The 18,367-nt window shown below is 44.2% G+C and overlaps 1 protein-coding gene across 1 annotated transcript in view; it reads left to right on the top strand.

The window, feature by feature from the left end:
• Window positions 1-5,229: 5,229 nt before the first annotated feature.
• Window positions 5,230-18,367, top strand: part of LOC311116950 (steroidogenic acute regulatory protein, mitochondrial-like) — a gene marked incomplete at both ends in the record, with an annotated part of 13,235 nt that continues 97 nt past the window's right edge. Inside the window, 6 exons of the mRNA XM_084191960.1 lie at window positions 5,230-5,368; window positions 5,604-5,743; window positions 7,032-7,187; window positions 13,798-13,982; window positions 16,987-17,080; window positions 18,309-18,367. The exon at window positions 18,309-18,367 is cut by the window's right edge and continues 97 nt beyond it. Of these exons, the coding sequence (XP_084048086.1) occupies window positions 5,230-5,368; window positions 5,604-5,743; window positions 7,032-7,187; window positions 13,798-13,982; window positions 16,987-17,080; window positions 18,309-18,367 (773 nt within the window). The remainder of the gene's footprint in view (window positions 5,369-5,603; window positions 5,744-7,031; window positions 7,188-13,797; window positions 13,983-16,986; window positions 17,081-18,308) is intronic.

Below are 18,367 nucleotides of genomic sequence, written 5' to 3'. Positions count from 1 at the left end.
CTGAGTCGGGTTTGTAGGCCTCCTTGCTCGCACACGATTTTTCAGTTCTGCCCATACATTTTCTATAGGATTGAGGTCAGGGCTTTGTGATGGCCACTCCAATACCTTAACTTTGTTGTCCTTAAGCCATTTTGCCACAACTCTGGAAGTATGCTTGGGGTCATTGTCCATTTGGAAGACCCATTTGCGACCAACCTTTAACTTCCTGACTGATGTCTTGAGATGTTGCTTCAATATATCCACATAATTTTCCTTCCTCATGATGCCATCTCTTTTGTGACGTGCACAGGTCCCTCCTGCAGCAAAGCACCCCCCAGCATAATGCTGCCACCCCAGTGCTTCACGGTTGGGATGGTGTTCTTCAGCTTGCAAGCATCCCCCTTTTTCCTCCAAACATAACGATGGTCATTATGGCCAAACAGTTCTATTTTTGTTTCATCAGACCAGAGGACATTTCTCCAAAAAGTACAATCTTTGTCCCCATGTGCAGTTGCAAACCGTAGTCTGGCTTTTTTATGGCGGTTTTGGAGAAGTGGCTTCTTCCTTGATGAGCGGCCTTTCAGGTTATGTCGATATAGGACTCGTTTTACTGTGGATATAGATAATTTTCTACCTGTTTCCTCCAGCATCTTCAAAGAGGCACTGAGTTTGAAGGTAGGCCTTGAAATACATCCACAGGTACACCTCCAATTGACTCAAATGATGTCAATTAGCCTATCAGAAGCTTCTAAAGCCATGACATAATTTTCTGGAATTTTCCAAGCTGTTTAAAGGCACAGTCAAACTTCTGACCCACTATAATTGTGATACAGTGAATTATAAGTGAAATAACCTGTCTGTAAACAATTGTTGGAAAAATTACTTGTGTCATGCACAAAGTAGATGTCCTAACTGACTTGCCAAAACTATAGTTTGTTAACAAGAAATTTGTAGAGTTGTTGAAAAACGAGTTTTAATGACTCCAACCTAAGTGTATGTAAACTTCCGCCTTCAACTGTACATCTTAATGGGGCCTTGTAGTTGACAAAGCAAAAACAGGTTGAGAAATTTTTGTAAATGTATTAGGAAAAAAAACCTTAGGGTCGTTGTCCTGTTGGAAGATGAACCTTCGCCCCAGTCTGAGGTCCTGAGCGCTCTGGAGCAGGTTTTCATCAAGGATCTCTCTGTACTTTGCTCCGTTCAGCTTTTTCCCTCGATCCTGACTAGTCTCCCAGTCCCTGCTGCTGAAAAACATTCCCACAGCATGAGGCTGCCACCACCATGCTTCACCGTAGGGATGGTGCCAGGTTTCCTCCAGACGTGATGCTTGGCATTCAGGCCAAAGAGTTCAATCTTGGTTTCATCAGACCAGAGAATCTTGTTTCTCATGGTCTGAGAGTCTTAAGGTGCCTTTTGGCAAACTCCAAGCGGGCTGTCATGTGCCTTTTACTGAGGTGTGGCTTCCGTCTGGCCATTCTACCATTAAGGCCTGATTGGTGGAGTGCTGCAGAAATGGTTGTCCTTCTGGAAGTTTCTTCCATCTCCACAGAGGAACTCTGGAGCTCTGTCAGAGTGACCATTGGGTTCTTGGTCACCTCCCTGAGCAAGGCCCTTCTCCCCGATTGCTCAGTTTGGCCGGGCAGCCAGCTCTAGGAAGAGTCTTGGTGGTTCCAAACTTATTCCATTTAAGAATGATGGAGGCCACCATGTTCTTGGGGACCTTCAATGCTGCAGAAATGTTTTGGTACCCTTCCCCAGACCCGTGCCTCGACACAATCCTGTCTCGGAGCTCTACGGACAATTCCTTCCACCTCGTGGCTTGGTTTTTGCTCTGACATGCACTGTCAACTGTGGGACCTTTTATAGACAGGTGTGTGCCTTTCCAAATCATGTCCAATCAATTGAATTTACCACAGGTGGACTCCAATCAAGTTGTAGAAAAATCTCAAGGATGATCAATGGAAACAGGATGCACCGGAGCTCAATTTCAAGTCTCATAGCAAAGGGTCTGAATACTTACGCAAATAAGGTATTTCTGTTTTTTATTTGTAATACATTTGCAAAAATGTCTAAAAACCTGTTTCGCTTCGTCATTATGGAGTATTGTGTGTAGACTGATGAGGATTTTTATTTATTTAATACATTTTAGAATAAGGCTGTAACGTAACAAAATGTGGAATGCACTGTATGTACAGTGGGGGAAAAAAGTATTTAGTCAGCCACCAATTGTGCAAGTTCTCCCACTTAAAAAGATGAGAGAGGCCTGTAATTTTCATCATCGGTACACGTCAACTATGACAGACAAATTGAGAAAAAGAAATCCAGAAAATCACATTGTAGGATTTTTTATGAATTTATTTGCAAATTATGGTGGAAAATAAGTATTTGGTCACCTACAAACAAGCAAGATTTCTGGCTCTCACAGACCTGTAACTTCTTCTTTAAGAGGATCCTCTGTCCTCCACTCGTTACCTGTATTAATGACACCTGTTTGAACTTGTTATCAGTATAAAAGACACCTGTCCACAACCTCAAACAGTCACACTCCAAACTCCACTATGGCCAAGACCAAAGAGCTGTCAAAGGACACCAGAAACAAAATTGTAGACCTGCACCAGGCTGGGAAGACTGAATCTGCAATAGGTAAGCAGCTTGGTTTGAAGAAATCAACTGTGGGAGCAATTTTTAGGAAATGGAAGACATACAAGACCACTGATAATCTCCCTCGATCTGGGGCTCCATGCAAGATCTCACCCCGTGGGGTCAAAATGATCACAAGAACGGTGAGCAAAAATCCCAGAACCACACGGGGGGACCTAGTGAATGACCTGCAGAGAGCTGGGACCAAAGTAACAAAGCCTACCATCAGTAACACACTACGCCGCCAGGGACTCAAATCCTGCAGTGCCAGACGTGTCCCCCTGCTTAAGCCAGTACATGTCCAGGCGCGTCTGAAGTTTGCTAGAGTGCATTTGGATGATCAAGAAGAGGATTGGGAGAATGCATATGGTCAGATGAAACCAAAATATAACTTTTTGGTAAAAACTCAACTCGTCGTGTTTGGAGGACAAAGAATGCTGAGTTGCATCCAAAGAACACCATACCTACTGTGAAGCATGGGGGTGGAAACATCATGCTTTGGGGCTGTTTTTCTGCAAAGGGACCAGGACGACTGATCCGTGTAAAGGAAAGAATGAATGGGGCCATGTATCGTGAGATTTTGAGTGAAAACCTCCTTCCATCAGCAAGGGCATTGAAGATGAAACGTGGCTGGGTCTTTCAGCATGACAATGATCCCAAACACACCGCCCGGGCAACGAAGGAGTGGCTTCGTAAGAAGCATTACAAGGTCCTGGAGTGGCCTAGCCAGTCTCCAGATCTCAACCCCATAGAAAATCTTTGGAGGGAGTTGAAAGTCTGTGTTGCCCAGCAACAGCCCCAAAACATCACTGCTCTAGAGGAGATCTGCATGGAGGAATGGGCCAAAATACCAGCAACAGTGTGTGAAAACCTTGTGAAGACTTACAGAAAACGTTTGACCTGTGTCATTGCCAACAAAGGGTATATAACAAAGTATTGAGAAACTTTTGTTATTGACCAAATACTAATTTTCCACCATCATTTGCAAATAAATTCATAAAAAATCCTACAATGTGATTTTCTGGATTTATTTTTCTCATTTTGTCTGTCATAGTTGACGTGTACCTATGATGAAAATTACAGGCCTCTCTCATCTTTTTAAGTGGGAGAACTTGCACAATTGGTGGCTGACTAAATACTTTTTTTCCCCACTGTATGTATGCATTTATGTATGTATCCAACAGATCCACAGATGATGCAATCTCTATTGCACTCCACACTGCCCTTTCCCACCTGGACAAGAGGAAAACCTACGTGAGAATGCTATTCATTGACTACAGCTCAGCATTCAACACCATAGTACCCTCAAAGCTCATCACTAAGTTAAGGACCCTGGGACTAAACACCGCCCTCTGCAACTGGATCCTGGACTTCCTGATGGGCCGCCCCCAGGTGGTAAGGGTAGGTAACAACAGCTTCTACCCCAAAGCCATAAGACAGCTAATCATGGCTACACAGACTATTTGCATTGCCCCCCCCACCCCACCCCCTCTTTTACGCTGATGCTACTCTCTGTTTATTATCTATGCATAGTCACTTTAACTCTACCCTTATTTTTCTTAAAACTGCATTGTTGGTTAAGGGCTTGTAAGTAAGCATTTCACTGTAAGGTCTACACCTGTTGTATTCGGCGCATGTGGCAAATAAAATATGATTTGATTTGATTTTTATATGTACACTTCTCATTCTGCAGTAGTTATATAGGATGAGCCGTCACTAGAATACAGAGCATACTATATGTAGACTTGTCATTCTGATAATGGTTGTGGATTATTATTGTATACATGGATCCTCATGATTTATTCTCTCCTTTTTCAAACCACACATAAAATACCTCTAAAGGAAGCAGCTGTGTGTCTTTAACAACAACCTTGGGGACAGAATTCAGTTTTACAATCCTATCCTCTAACCGATCCCCTTATCTCCTCTCTTGTCCTTCAGAGGTCCTATAAAAGCCTGTAGCCTGGCAGACTCCAGCTGCCGTCGCTGTCGCCAACGTTACAGTAATGCTGCCTGCCGTAGTGAAGCTCTGCTGTGGAATCTCCTACCCTCACCTCAGGACCATGGCAGGTAAAAAACATACAACTATATCATCTTGGTTGTGTCCCAAAATGGCCTCCTATTTCCTATGTAGTGCACTACTTTTTATCCAGGGCCCTCTATAGGGGCCCATTTTGGATGCATCCCTGGAGAGAAACATCACATTTCTCTAATTCCTTAGATTGTAGGATTACCGTGTCGTGCACAATGCACGTAGCCTGGTCCCAGATCGGTTTCTGCTGCCTTGCCAACTCCCTCTTATGGTCGTTGCAAGACAGCACAAACAGGTCTGGGACCAGCCAGTGCACGTGCGTCTGGATGGAGTTATCTATTGCTGCTGTTATTACTATGGCGTCTTGGCTGTGACTAGTAGTAGTCTTTGTGTTTCCTGACAAGTCCTTTAAGTCCCCATCAACAGCACTTTGAGTTGCAGAATGGATCAAATCCATCCTGAGTGGCAGTCTGTGTCATGGTAAACATGTTTGGCTTGATAATGAGAAATGGAGTTGACAGGCTATATGAAAATGTGCTGACTGTTATTATCGTTGTTGTTGTTGTTGTTGTTGTCCCATGACAGGACTGCAACGGCCAGCTATCGCAGCGATCGGCCAGGAACTTGCTCACATGCAGAGGAGTGGGCAGACCCAACTACCAGCATGGACCAACCATACGGGTTGGCAGACTGGCACCGCTCTGCATCAGCACAGTGGTAAGCCTGGGAATGACACACAGATTACACACATTTTCAACTGCATTATTATTTTACACAGAGCACAAACTGCCCTTATCATAGTTATATTGACATATTTTCCAAGGGCATTACTTTTTTTTACTATAAAACTTTTACTGACCATTGAATATAAAAACAGCTTCAATTACAACTGGATCGAAGTGAGCGCTGCTGTGAGGGGCCCCTTTATCATGTGTATGTAAACGTGTTACAGAGAGCTCCAGAAAAGAGATAGCCAACCCAGTCCCATTGAAAGAGGATGAGCTGCTGTACATAAGGCGAGGCCACGAGGCGCTGACCAAGGCTCTGGACATTGTGGAGGATAAGGACGGATGGGAAACAGAACTCTCAGAGGTAGTGCATCATCCATACAACCGTCTAGCGTTGATTAAAGAGGCAATACAGAATTGGTACATTGATTTTTGGCAAACCATCCTGTATTGTCCCTTTAAAATGTGTTGCTTCCTGTGTAAAATGCTTCCAAAAATAGCTATTGCTATGGAAATCTTATACTGATGCCAAACCACCAAACTGTCATATAGGACAATGGGGTAGGTACATGATCTGACTATAGGACAAGGGGGTAGGTACATGATCTGACTATAGGACAAGGGGGTAGGTACATGATCTGACTATAGGACAAGGGGTAGGTAGATGATCTGACTATAGGACAAGGGGGTAGGTACATGATCTGAATATAGGACAAGGGGGTAGGTACATGATCTGACTATAGGACAAGGGGGTAGGTACATGATCTGACTATAGGACAAGGGGGTAGGTACATGATCTGAATAGCTATCGCCATTGTATCCCGTCTTCAAAACCCATCAAATCTAATTGACATAGGCCATCGTTGCCACAATGTCAAACCTTCTAACATTTTTACCTTTTAGTCAATTAGCAGACGTTCTTATCCAGAGCAACTTAACAGCCAAGTGCATTCAACTTAGTTCAGAAGGGACCCTTTTTGACTTGTAGGAGAAAATACACTTTGTATAAAATCTCAGAACCCAGAACCTAATGTGCTATTAGTTATTTAAATTGGCTGTTCCAAAAGCAGTAGCTACATTTTTACATTTTAGTCATTTAGCAGACGCTCTTATCCAGAGCGACTTACAGTTTTAGTGAGTGCATACATTTTCATACTGGCCCCCCCGTGGGAAACGAACCCACAACCCTGGCGGTTGCAAGCGCCATGCTCTACCAACTGAGCTACAGGGGACTTGGCTACTCTTACGCTCATAGTCTCTCACAAGAGACTCAACGTTCTTGTAGGATGCATACTATTGCCACATTGCCAAACTTTCTCTTTCCGTTACTTTGACATTTAGGTAAAAACTGGGACTTGATCTAAATAGCTATTGGCATTGGAAATCTTGTACCGGTATATGCATATAGATGCCTCACTCACTGCCAAAACGTTATAACTCTGGAGTAGAGAAACTTTCTGTAATCTCAGAACCAAATGGAAGTAGAAAGACTATCACAAGAGAACGTTCAGTAATTGTGTTGTATAGGAAACCAGGGACATCGTTAGAAACCTTCCTGAAAAAAAACCGTTGTTGTTAAAAAAGGAAACCCTATGGACGCCACATTCCAAAACGTCTTGTAACTTTCCCGTAAACACTGTGTGTCGTCACAGGAGAACGGGGTTGTGGTCTACAGTAAAGTGTTGTCGGGGGACAGGAAGGTCTTCAGACTGGAGACTGTGTTAGAAGCCACCCCGGAAGAGATACATCACATCCTGTGGAAGGTCGAGGAGATGCACCAGTGGAACCCAAGCATCAAAAACATCAAGGTAACTGTTCTGTCATAGTAGGGCAGTTGTTGGTCAGTGTGTAATCTTAACACCTCCCCTTAGGATATCATTGATGACTGTAAGTTGCTTTGGATAAAAGCGTCTGCTAAATGGCACATTATATTATTATTATTATTATTATTATTATTATTATTATTATTATTATTATATTATTATTATATTATTATTATTATATTATTATTATTATTATTATTATTATTATATTATTATTATTATTATTATTATTATTATATTATTATTATTATTATTATTATTTTTATTATTATTATCTTCTGTTCTCCTTCCTCTATCTATTATGGCATCCTTTACATTTCTATTCTACACGTGTTATTATCCAACTGGTATAGTATTTACCTTCTAAGTATGTGTATCAGGGCGTCTGTAAACTGTAAAATATTTGTAACAAGGTGTTTCTAAAACTCTCATGCACAATTTAGGCATATTTTATAACTACAGTGGCAAGAAAAAGTATGTGAACCTTTTGGAATTACCTGCATTTCTGCATAAATTGGTCATAAAATTTGATCTGATCTTCATCTAAGTCACAAAAATAGACAAACACAGTCTGCTTAAACTAATAACACACAAACAATTATACGTTTTCGTGTCTTTATTGAACATACCGTGTAAACATTCACAGTGCAGGGTGGGAAAAGTATGTGAACCCTTGGATTTAATAACTGGTTGACCCTCCTTTGGCAGCAAAAACTGTCACGCCCTGACCTATAGGCTCTAGTTAGTTTGGTCAGGGTGTGAATATATGTGGGGGGTTTTCTATGTGGGGGATTCTATGTTTGTATTTCTATGTTTGGCCGGGTGTGGTTCCCAATCAGAGGCAGCTGTCGCTCGTTATCTCTGATTGGGGATCATACTTAGGCAGCCAGTTTTTCTGCCTGGGTTGTGGGATCTTGTTTGTGTTCGGTGAGTTTTGGCTTGTTCGTGTATAGCCTTCCGACATCACGTTTCGTTGCCTTTTGTTGTTTTTGTATGTTTATAAACATGTATGCATTTCACGCTGCGCCTTGGTCTGGCCCGTTCATCAACGACCGTGACAGAAGATCCCACCAAAAATGGACCAAGCAGCGTGCCCAGGAGCAGACACCCTGGACACAGGTGGGGAAGTCATTTTGGACTTGGGAGGAGATATTGGCTGGTGGAGGACCCTGGGCGAAGGTGGAAGCCCAGGCAGGAGAGGAGCAATGGCAACACAGAAGGCGCCGGCCGAGGAGGAAGCCCGAGAGACAGCCCCAATAATTTTTTTGGGGGGGCCTAAAAGGGTGATCGGGGATCGACAGAGAAGAGCCCCGACCACTGCACTCGTAGGGGCTCAGGGAGGAGTCCTCACGGGAGGAGAACTGGGCGCGGAGAGTGAAAGACTGGTACAGTCAGAGATCTCTAACGTCAGTTCCCAGTCCGGTACACCTCGTGCCTGCGTCTCGCAACAAGCTAGTGGTGCGTGTTCCCAGTCCAGTACGGCCCGTCCCTGTTCCTCGCACCAAACCAGTGGTGCGTGTCGCCAGCCCGGTATGCCCCGCACCTGCTCCCCGCACCAAACCAGTGGTGCGTGTCCCCAGTCCGGTCCGGCCCGTTCCTGCTCCTCGCACCAGACCTGTGGTGTGTGTCTCCAGTCCGGCCCGTTCCTGCTCCTCGCACCAGACCTGTGGTGCGTGTCTCCAGTCCGGCCCGGCCCGTACCTGCTCCTCGCACCAGACCAGGGGTGCGTGTTCCCAGTCCGGCCTGTGCCTGCTCCTCGCACCAGACCAGTGGTGCGTGTTCCCAGTCCGGTCCGGCCCGTGCCTGCTCCTCGCACCAGACCAGGGGTGCGTGTTCCCAGTCCGGCCCGGCCCGTACCTGCTCCTCGCACCAAGCCAGTGGTGCGTGTCCCCAGTCCGGTCCGGCCCGTTCCTGCTCCTCGCACCAGACCTGTGGTGTGTGTCTCCAGTCCGGCCCGTTCCTGCTCCTCGCACCAGACCTGTGGTGCGTGTCTCCAGTCCGGCCCGGCCCGTACCTGCTCCTCGCACCAGACCAGAGGTGCGTGTTCCCAGTCCGGCCCGTTCCTGCTCCTCGCACCAGACCAGAGGTGCGTGTTCCCAGTCCGGCCCGGCCCGTTCCTGCTCCTCGCACCAGACCAGTGGTGCGTGTTTCCAGTCCGGCCCGGCCCGTGCCTGCTCCTCGCACCAGACCAGTGGTGCGTGTTTCCAGTCCGGCACGGTCAGGAGTCTGACTGGGCCACTCCAGAAGGCGTATTTTCTTCTGTTGAAGCCATTCTGTTGTTGATTTAGTTCTGTGTTTTGGGTCGTTGTCCTGTTGCATCACCCAACTTCTGTTGAGCTTCAGTTGGCGGACAGATAGCCTTACATTCTCCTGCAACATTGGGATGAGGTTTTGATGTTGCTGTGCTGTGCCTTTTTTTTCTCCACACACAGTGTTGTGTGTTCCTTCCAAACAACTCAACTTTAGTTTCATCTGTCCACAGAATATTTTGCCAGTAGCGCTGCGGAACATCCAGGAACATCGCGAACTTCAGACGTGCAGCGAAGTCCCATGAACACCGTTCTTGTTTAGTGTTTTACGTATCGTAGACTCGTCAACAGAGATGTTAGCATGTTCCAGAGATTTTCTGTAAGTCTTTAGCTGACACTCTATCCTCTAATTGTGTGAGTTTTTTTATAGGGCAAGGCAGCTCTAACCAACATCTCCAATCTCGTCTCATTGATTGGACTCCAGGTTAGCTGACTCCTGCCTCCAGTTAGCTTTTGGAGACGTTATTAGCCTACGGGGTTCACATACTTTTTCCAACCTACACTGTGAATGTTTAAATTATGTATTCAATATAGACAAGTAAAATCCAATAATTTGTGTGTTATTAGTTTAAGCACACTGTTTGTCTATTGTTGTGACTTAGATGAAGATCAGATCAAATTCTATGACCAATTTATTCAGAAATCCAGGTAATTCCAAAGGGTTCACATAATTTTTCTTGCCACTGTATTTCGATTATTATTATAACAATTATTATAATTTTATTTGTATTACTTTAATTCTTTATTTTAACGTTTTTTTGTTTTTGTTTTTGCTCTGATTTTCAGGGTGAGGGGGAGTGGGAGACATTGGGATGGGTGGGAAACAGGGAGGGGGTCAGGGATCAATAGGGAATGTTCTGAAGGATTAGGGGAAAAAAGAAAAAGCAACGTGCAAATTATTGTATGTTTATCTTTCTTCTTCAATCAAATATTATGAAAATTGTTTAAAAAACATCAAGGTAAGCAGACTCATCTAAGCTGACATATGGAATTGTTTTAAGATGGGCATACTATGGATCATTCAGCTTTTTGAATTTGAATTTTAGGACCCCTTTATGTATAAAAAAAATAAAAAATAAAAATAAAAAAATTACAAAATTATTTGATAAAATATTGAGTTTGGCCTTTACTACTATAGCCCAGAGAAACGCATTGAACAACACATTCATAAATGGCAAAACAAGACAGTCAAAAAAGAAACCATGAGAAACAAGGTTATCAAGTGTCTGTCCTATATCTAGGAGATACAGTACCAGTCAAAAGTTTGGACACACCTACTCATTCAAAGGTTTTTCTTTATTTTCACTATTTTCTACATTGCAGAATAATAGTGAAGACATCAAAACTATGAAATAACACATATGGAATCATGTAGTAACCAAAAAAAGTGTTAAACAAATCAAAATATATTTTATATTCTTCAAAGTAGCCACCCTTTGCCTTGATGGCAGCTTTGCACACTCAGCCAGCTTCACCTGGAATGCTTTTTCCAACAGTCTTGAAGGAGTTCCCACATATGCTGAGCACTTGTTGGCTGCTTTTCCTTCGCTCTGCGGTCCAACTCATCCCAAACCATCTCAATTGGGTTGAGTTCGGGTGATTGTGGAGGCCAGGTCATCTGATGCAGCACTCCATCACTCTCCTTCTTTGTCAAATAGCCGTTACACAGCCTGGAGGGGTGTTGGGTCATTGTCCTGTTGAAAAACAAATGATAGTCCCACTAAGCCCAAACCAGATGGGATGCCGTATCGCTGCAGAATGCTGTGGTAGCCATGCTGGTTAATTGTGCCTTGAATTCTAAATAAATCACAGACAGTGTCACCAGCAAAGCACCCCCACACCATCACACATCCTCCTCCCTGCTTTACGGTGGGAAATACACATACGGAGATCATCTGTTCACCCACAACGCGTCTCACAAAGACACGGCGGTTGGAACCAAAAATCTCCAATTTGGACTCCAGACCAAAGGACACATTTCCACCGGTCTAATGTCCATTGCTCGTGTTTCTTGGCCCAAGCAGGTCTCTTCTTCTTATTGGTGTCCTTTAGTAAAGGTTTATTTGCAGCAATTCGACCATGAAGGCCTGATTCACGTAGTCTCCTCTGAACAGTTGATGTTGAGATGTGTCTGTTACTTGAACTCTGTGAAACATTTATTTGGGCTGCAATTTCTGAGGCTGGTAACTCTAATGAACTTATCCTCTGTAGCAGAGTTAACTCTGGGTCTTCCTTTCCTGTGGCGGTCCTCATGAGAGCCAGTTTCATCATAGCTCTTGATGGTTTTTGTGACTGCACTTACATTTACATTTTACATTTTAGTCATTTAGCAGACGCTCTTATCCAGAGCGCATACATTTTTATTTGTTATACTGGAATCGAACCCACAACCCTGGCGTTGCAAATGCCATGCTCTACCAACTGAGCTACATCCCTGCCGGCCATTCCCTCCCCTACCCTGGACGACACTGGGCCAATTGTGCGCCGCCCCATGGGTCTCCCGGTCGCTTGAAGAAACTTTCAAAGTTCATGACATTTTCTGGACTGGCTGACCTTCATGTCTTAAAGTAATGATGGACAGTCGTTTGTCTTTGCTTATTTGAGCTGTTCTTACCATAATATGGACTTGGTCTTTTACCAAATAGGGCTATCTTCTGTATAGCCCCCCCCCCCCCCCCCCCCACCTTGTCACAACACAACTGATTGGCTCAAACGCATTTAGAAGGGAAAAAATTCCACTAATTAACTTTTAAGAAGGCACACCTGTTAATTGAAATGCATTCCAGGTGAAGCTGGTTGAATGAATGCCAAGAGTGTGCAAAGCTGTCATCAAGGCAAAGGGTGGCTACTTTGAAGAATCTAAAATCTATTTTGATTTGTTTTACACTTTCTTGGTTACTACATGATTCCATATGTGTTATTTCATAGTTTTGATGTCTTCACTATTATTCTACAATGTAGAAAAGAGTAAAAATAAAGAAAAACCCTTGAATGAGTAGGTGTGTCCATACTTTTGACTGGTACTGTATATATTTTTATTTTCACACATATTCAACCCTTTTTTTGGGTAGGCATAGAACTACCTTCATACTTCCATTCATTTTTTTTTTACCGGTACAGTTTACCTTCAGAAGAGTCCCGTGACACTTGTGGGAGTCATCGAGAACGCTATCGTGTTCGTGAGAATCTCCCCTTTCCACAGTGGGGTCACATTAGTTTGTAGCCCAAACGGTTCGGACGCTACAAACAGAAGTTGGCACATCGACGGTACCGACTTCAGACGAGTCCCCTGACACTTGTGGGGGTCGTAGAGCGTTCGGACGCTACAGAGACCTTTTGTGAGAAGACCGATTTGGTTGGGACGTCTCATGGTCTGACAAACACCGCTCTAGCTCTGCCACCTTTCACCTCAGATGTGCAAATGCGACATCGGCGGACGCGGTGGATTGAGACGCATCCGACGCTTAAACTGACGGATTTTGATGGGGATTTTTTTATTACGTCACTTAGATTGACACGCCGGTGTGTCAATCGACTCAAGGTGTTTCAATAATTCAGTAATGACAAGGAAAAATGATGGCAATCGTGTTTTTAAATCGGCAGTAAGAAACTGCTAGCCATTGGCTGCTAACAGCTGAGAACTGCTAGCTAACTGGCAAGCGTAAAACAGTCAACAACTTCGGGACTACAGACCCCCAGACATCGTCTGACCTGCCAGAAATGCACAGTCAAAGAGGAGAATAATGCTTTTTTTTATAGAGGCAAACTAAAACAAGAAACGTGACACAGTGTGTAAATGATAACACATTATTGCAGGAAATGAAGACATGTATATAAAATGCTGGAAGTGAATGCTGGAATTAAACAATTAACTATGCAAATTAGCTAAAGCTGTACGCATTAAGGAAATAGACGCCTGGCTCAAATAGAATCCTGTCTCTAATAAGCGACTGTTGTGTTCAGTGATTGAAGCAAATAAACGCCCGGGCTATTAATTGAAGTTTTACGGTAGACATGGACACACACAGTGTCGATAGTCTTTACAACGCCAGGATATCACACTTGTCTCAAGGCATTCTGATGAGGGAAGAACAAAACTACTACGGCAGATCCTGTGTCTTCAGCTGGCATTATGAAGTCCGCGTCCCAAATGCCACCCTATTCCCTATACAGTGCACTAGTTTTGACAAGAGAAAGTAGTGCACCATATAGGGAATAGGGTCCTATTTGGGAACACGTAGCAGTACATTGAATGAGATTGTATTGGTCTGTCTCTTGTGTTGAAGGTTCTAAAGCAAGCTGGCCCGGAAACCATGGTTACGCATGAGGTGTCAGCAGAGACAGCCGGCAACCTGATAGGCCAGAGAGACTTCCTGAGTGTGAGACACTTCTCCAGACAGGAGTCATGTATCTATCTGGGGGGAGCAGCCACGCACCTGGAGTCCTTCCCTCCTCAGAAAGGCTTCGTCAGGTAACACCAACACCGGCTTTGCTCGGATAAGCCTGGCTCATAGAGTTGGATAGAGGGAGCGCTTGGGCCAAAGCCTGTTTATGGCTCATGCTGTCACAGAAGTGCCATTGCAAAGATATGAGATGAGCTCTCTAGTTAATCTCTATGTCCTGGCTACTGTACAACACATCACCTCAACTCTCTATGTCCTGGCTACTGTTCAACACATCACCTCAACTCTCTATGTCCTGGCTACTGTTCAACACATCACCTCAACTCTCTATGTCCTGGCTACTGTTCAACACATCACCTCAACTCTCTATGTCCTGGCTACTGTACAACACATCCCCTCAACTCTCTATGTCCTGGCTACTGTACAACACATCACCTCAACTATCTATGTCCTGACTACTGTTCAACACATCCCCTCAACTCTCTATGTCCTGGCTACTGTTCAACACATCCCCTCAACTCTCTATGTCCTGGCTACTGTACAACACATCACCTCAATTCTCTATGTCCTGGCTACTGTTCAACACATCCCCTCAACTCTCTATGTCCTGGCTGCTGACCAACACATCCCCTCAACTCTCTATGTCCTGGCTACTGTTCAACACCCACAACACATCCCCTCAACTCTCTATGTCCTGGCTGCTGTTCAACACATCACCTCAACTCTCTATGTCCTGGCTACTGTTCAACACATCACCTCAACTCTCTATGTCCTGGCTACTGTTCAACACATCCCCTCAACTCTCTATGTCCTGGCTACTGATCAACACATCACCTCAGCTCTCTATGTCCTGGCTACTGTTCAACACCCACAACACATCCCCTCAACTCTCTATGTCCTGGCTACTGTTCAACACATCACCTCAACTCTCTATGTCCTGGCTGCTGTTCAACACATCCCCTCAACTCTCTATGTCCTGGCTACTGTTCAACACATCCCCTCAACTCTCTATGTCCTGGCTGCTGTTCAACACATCACCTCAACTCTCTATGTCCTGGCTACTGTACAACACATCCCCTCAACTCTCTATGTCCTGGCTACTGTTCAACACATCACCTCAACTCTCTATGTCCTGGCTACTGTTCAACACATCCCCTCAACTCTCTATGTCCTGGCTACTGTACAACACATCCCCTCAACTCTCTATGTCCTGGCTACTGTTCAACACATCCCCTCAACTCTCTATGTCCTGGCTACTGTTCAACACATCACCTCAACTCTCTATGTCCTGGCTACTGTTCAACACATCCTCTCAATTCTCTATGTTCTGGCTACTGTTCAACACATCACCTCAACTCTCTATGTCCTGGCTACTGTTCAACACATCCCCTCAACTCTCTATGTCCTGGCTACTGTTCAACACATCCCTTCAACTCTCTATGTCCTGGCTACTGTTCAACACATCACCTCAACTCTCTATGTCCTGGCTACTGTTCAACACATCCCCTCAACTCTCTATGTCCTGGCTGCTGTTCAACACATCACCTCAACTCTCTATGTCCTGGCTACTGTACAACACATCCCCTCAACTCTCTATGTCCTGGCTACTGTTCAACACATCACCTCAACTCTCTATGTCCTGGCTACTGTTCAACACATCCCCTCAACTCTCTATGTCCTGGCTACTGTACAACACATCCCCTCAACTCTCTATGTCCTGGCTACTGTTCAACACATCCCCTCAACTCTCTATGTCCTGGCTACTGTTCAACACATCACCTCAACTCTCTATGTCCTGGCTACTGTTCAACACATCCTCTCAATTCTCTATGTTCTGGCTACTGTTCAACACATCACCTCAACTCTCTATGTCCTGGCTACTGTTCAACACATCCCCTCAACTCTCTATGTCCTGGCTACTGTTCAACACATCCCCTCAACTCTCTATGTCCTGGCTACTGTTCAACACATCCCCTCAACTCCCTATGTCCTGGCTACTGTTCAACACATCCCCTCAACTCTCTATGTCCTGGCTACTGTTCAACACATCCCCTCAACTCTCTATGTCCTGGCTACTGTTCAACACATCCCTTCAACTCTCTATGTCCTGGCTACTGTACAACACATCCCCTCAACTCTCTATGTCCTGGCTACTGTTCAACACATCACCTCAACTCTCTATGTCCTGGCTGCTGTTCAACACATCACCTCAACTCTCTATGTCCTGGCTACTGTTCAACACATCACCTCAACTCTCTATGTCCTGGCTACTGTTCAACACATCCTCTCAATTCTCTATGTTCTGGCTACTGTTCAACACATCACCTCAACTCTCTATGTCCTGGCTACTGTTCAACACATCCCCTCAACTCTCTATGTCCTGGCTACTGTTCAACACATCCCCTCAACTCTCTATGTCCTGGCTACTGTTCAACACATCCCCTCAACTCCCTATGTCCTGGCTACTGTTCAACACATCCCCTCAACTCTCTATGTCCTGGCTACTGTTCAACACATCACCTCAACTCTCTATGTCCTGGCTGCTGTTCAACACATCACCTCAACTCTCTATGTCCTGGCTACTGTTCAACACATCACCTCAACTCTCTATGTCCTGGCTACTGTTCAACACATCACCTCAACTCTCTATGTCCTGGCTACTGTACAACACATCCCCTCAACTCTCTATGTCCTGGCTACTGTTCAACACATCCTCTCAATTCTCTATGTTCTGGCTACTGTTCAACACATCACCTCAACTCTCTATGTCCTGGCTACTGTTCAACACCCACAACACATCACCACAGCTTACCTTGAATAAGATGTATTTTTGCTGTATTCTGCTGTATAGCCAACTGTTGTGGTAATTGGCATGACAGCGACCATAGCTGTTGGTTATAGAGCAGGAACAGATCTGGGACCAGGTTGTTGTTTGATGCACTGCTCTGAAACCTTTGGCATTGATATAAAAAGGTTATTTGAGGTTGAGTTAATACCATGCTGTAGGTTTGTATACATTACATCAGTAATATAGTTTTTTACTGAGTGATTTTGTTGACTTGATCTGAACAGAGCGGAGGATGGTCCAACTTGTATTATCATCGAGCCCCTGGCAAACCAAACAGGAAGGAGTCACTTTACCTGGCTCCTCAACATGGATGTCAAGGTAGATATATATATGTATGTGTGTGTGTGTGTGTGTGTGTGCGTATGTATGTATGTATATATATATATATATATATACACTACCAGTCAAAAGTTTGGACACATTCTACATTGTAGAATAATAGTGAAGACATCAAAACTATGAAATAACACATATGGAATCATTTAGTAACCAAAAAAAGTGTTAAACAAATCTAAATATATTTTATATTTGAGATTCTTCAAATAGCCACCCTTTGCCTTTGTGTTATTTCATAGTTTTGATGTCTTCACTGTTATTCTACAATGTAGAAAATAGTAAAAAAAAATAAAGAAAAACCCTGGAATGAGTAGGTGTGTCCAAACTTTAGACTGCTACTGTATATATATATATATATATAATGATATTTTTGTATCCACTTCTTGAATTGAGTGACTTGAATTAGAATTGATTGACCCCAACTTGTTAGGCTACACATTGACTAGGATGTTATCAAATGTCAGTTTAGCTCTTGAATATCAATTCAGACCTGCGCTAAAGTACCAGTCTGTTTGTGCCGTCACGCTAAACAAGTTCGCATGACAGCACAGACAGACTGGCACTCAGGCTACTTAAGGGGGGGGGGGGGTCTGAATTGATATTCAAGGCCACCATCTACAACTAAAGCTGCTGTGAAAATGACCTATTGCTATAGCAGGCAGTAGCCTGCTGTACTATCAAATAATCAAACAAACTGACGGCTCTATTCACTCCGTTTGCACACACTCACACTCACACCAACACACCTCCTGGTGCTGCCATTGGGGTTTTTATCTTTCTCTAAAGACTTTCTGTCAAATTAAGCTAAGCATGATGTTTCACAGGAAATTTAGCTGTCACTTTCAGCTGCTGGAACCTTCTATAGGTCTTCAGGTTGCTAAGACTGCTGTACTAGTAAGTCATATAACTTCCTTAAGAGAACATGTATGACCAAGCAAGACCATCCAATGAAATGCAAGCACACGACTATGCATGTGCAGGAAATGGAACACCGCTGAAGCAGCTGTCTTCCTGAGGCTCGGCTGTCATAGTGTGCACTTCACAGTTCTTCATAAGACTAAACACGACAAAGGCAGATTAATCTTCCAATCCTTCCACCATGATGACACCTCATTTACACATAGGGGTGGAGTATGGTCTACCTTCGTCACCATGATGACACCTCATTTACACATAGGGGTCTGAAGGATGAATCTGTATGTATTTTCAGGGCTGGTTGCCAAAGTCAATCGTCAATCAAGCGTTACCGCGAGCGCAGGTGGATTTCAC

The sequence above is a fragment of the Coregonus lavaretus genome (assembly GCF_964263955.1).
Source record: "Coregonus lavaretus genome assembly, contig: HAP1_SCAFFOLD_2822, whole genome shotgun sequence".
Lineage (NCBI taxonomy): Eukaryota > Metazoa > Chordata > Actinopteri > Salmoniformes > Salmonidae > Coregonus > Coregonus lavaretus.
This window is presented reverse-complemented; position numbering and strand designations above follow the sequence as displayed.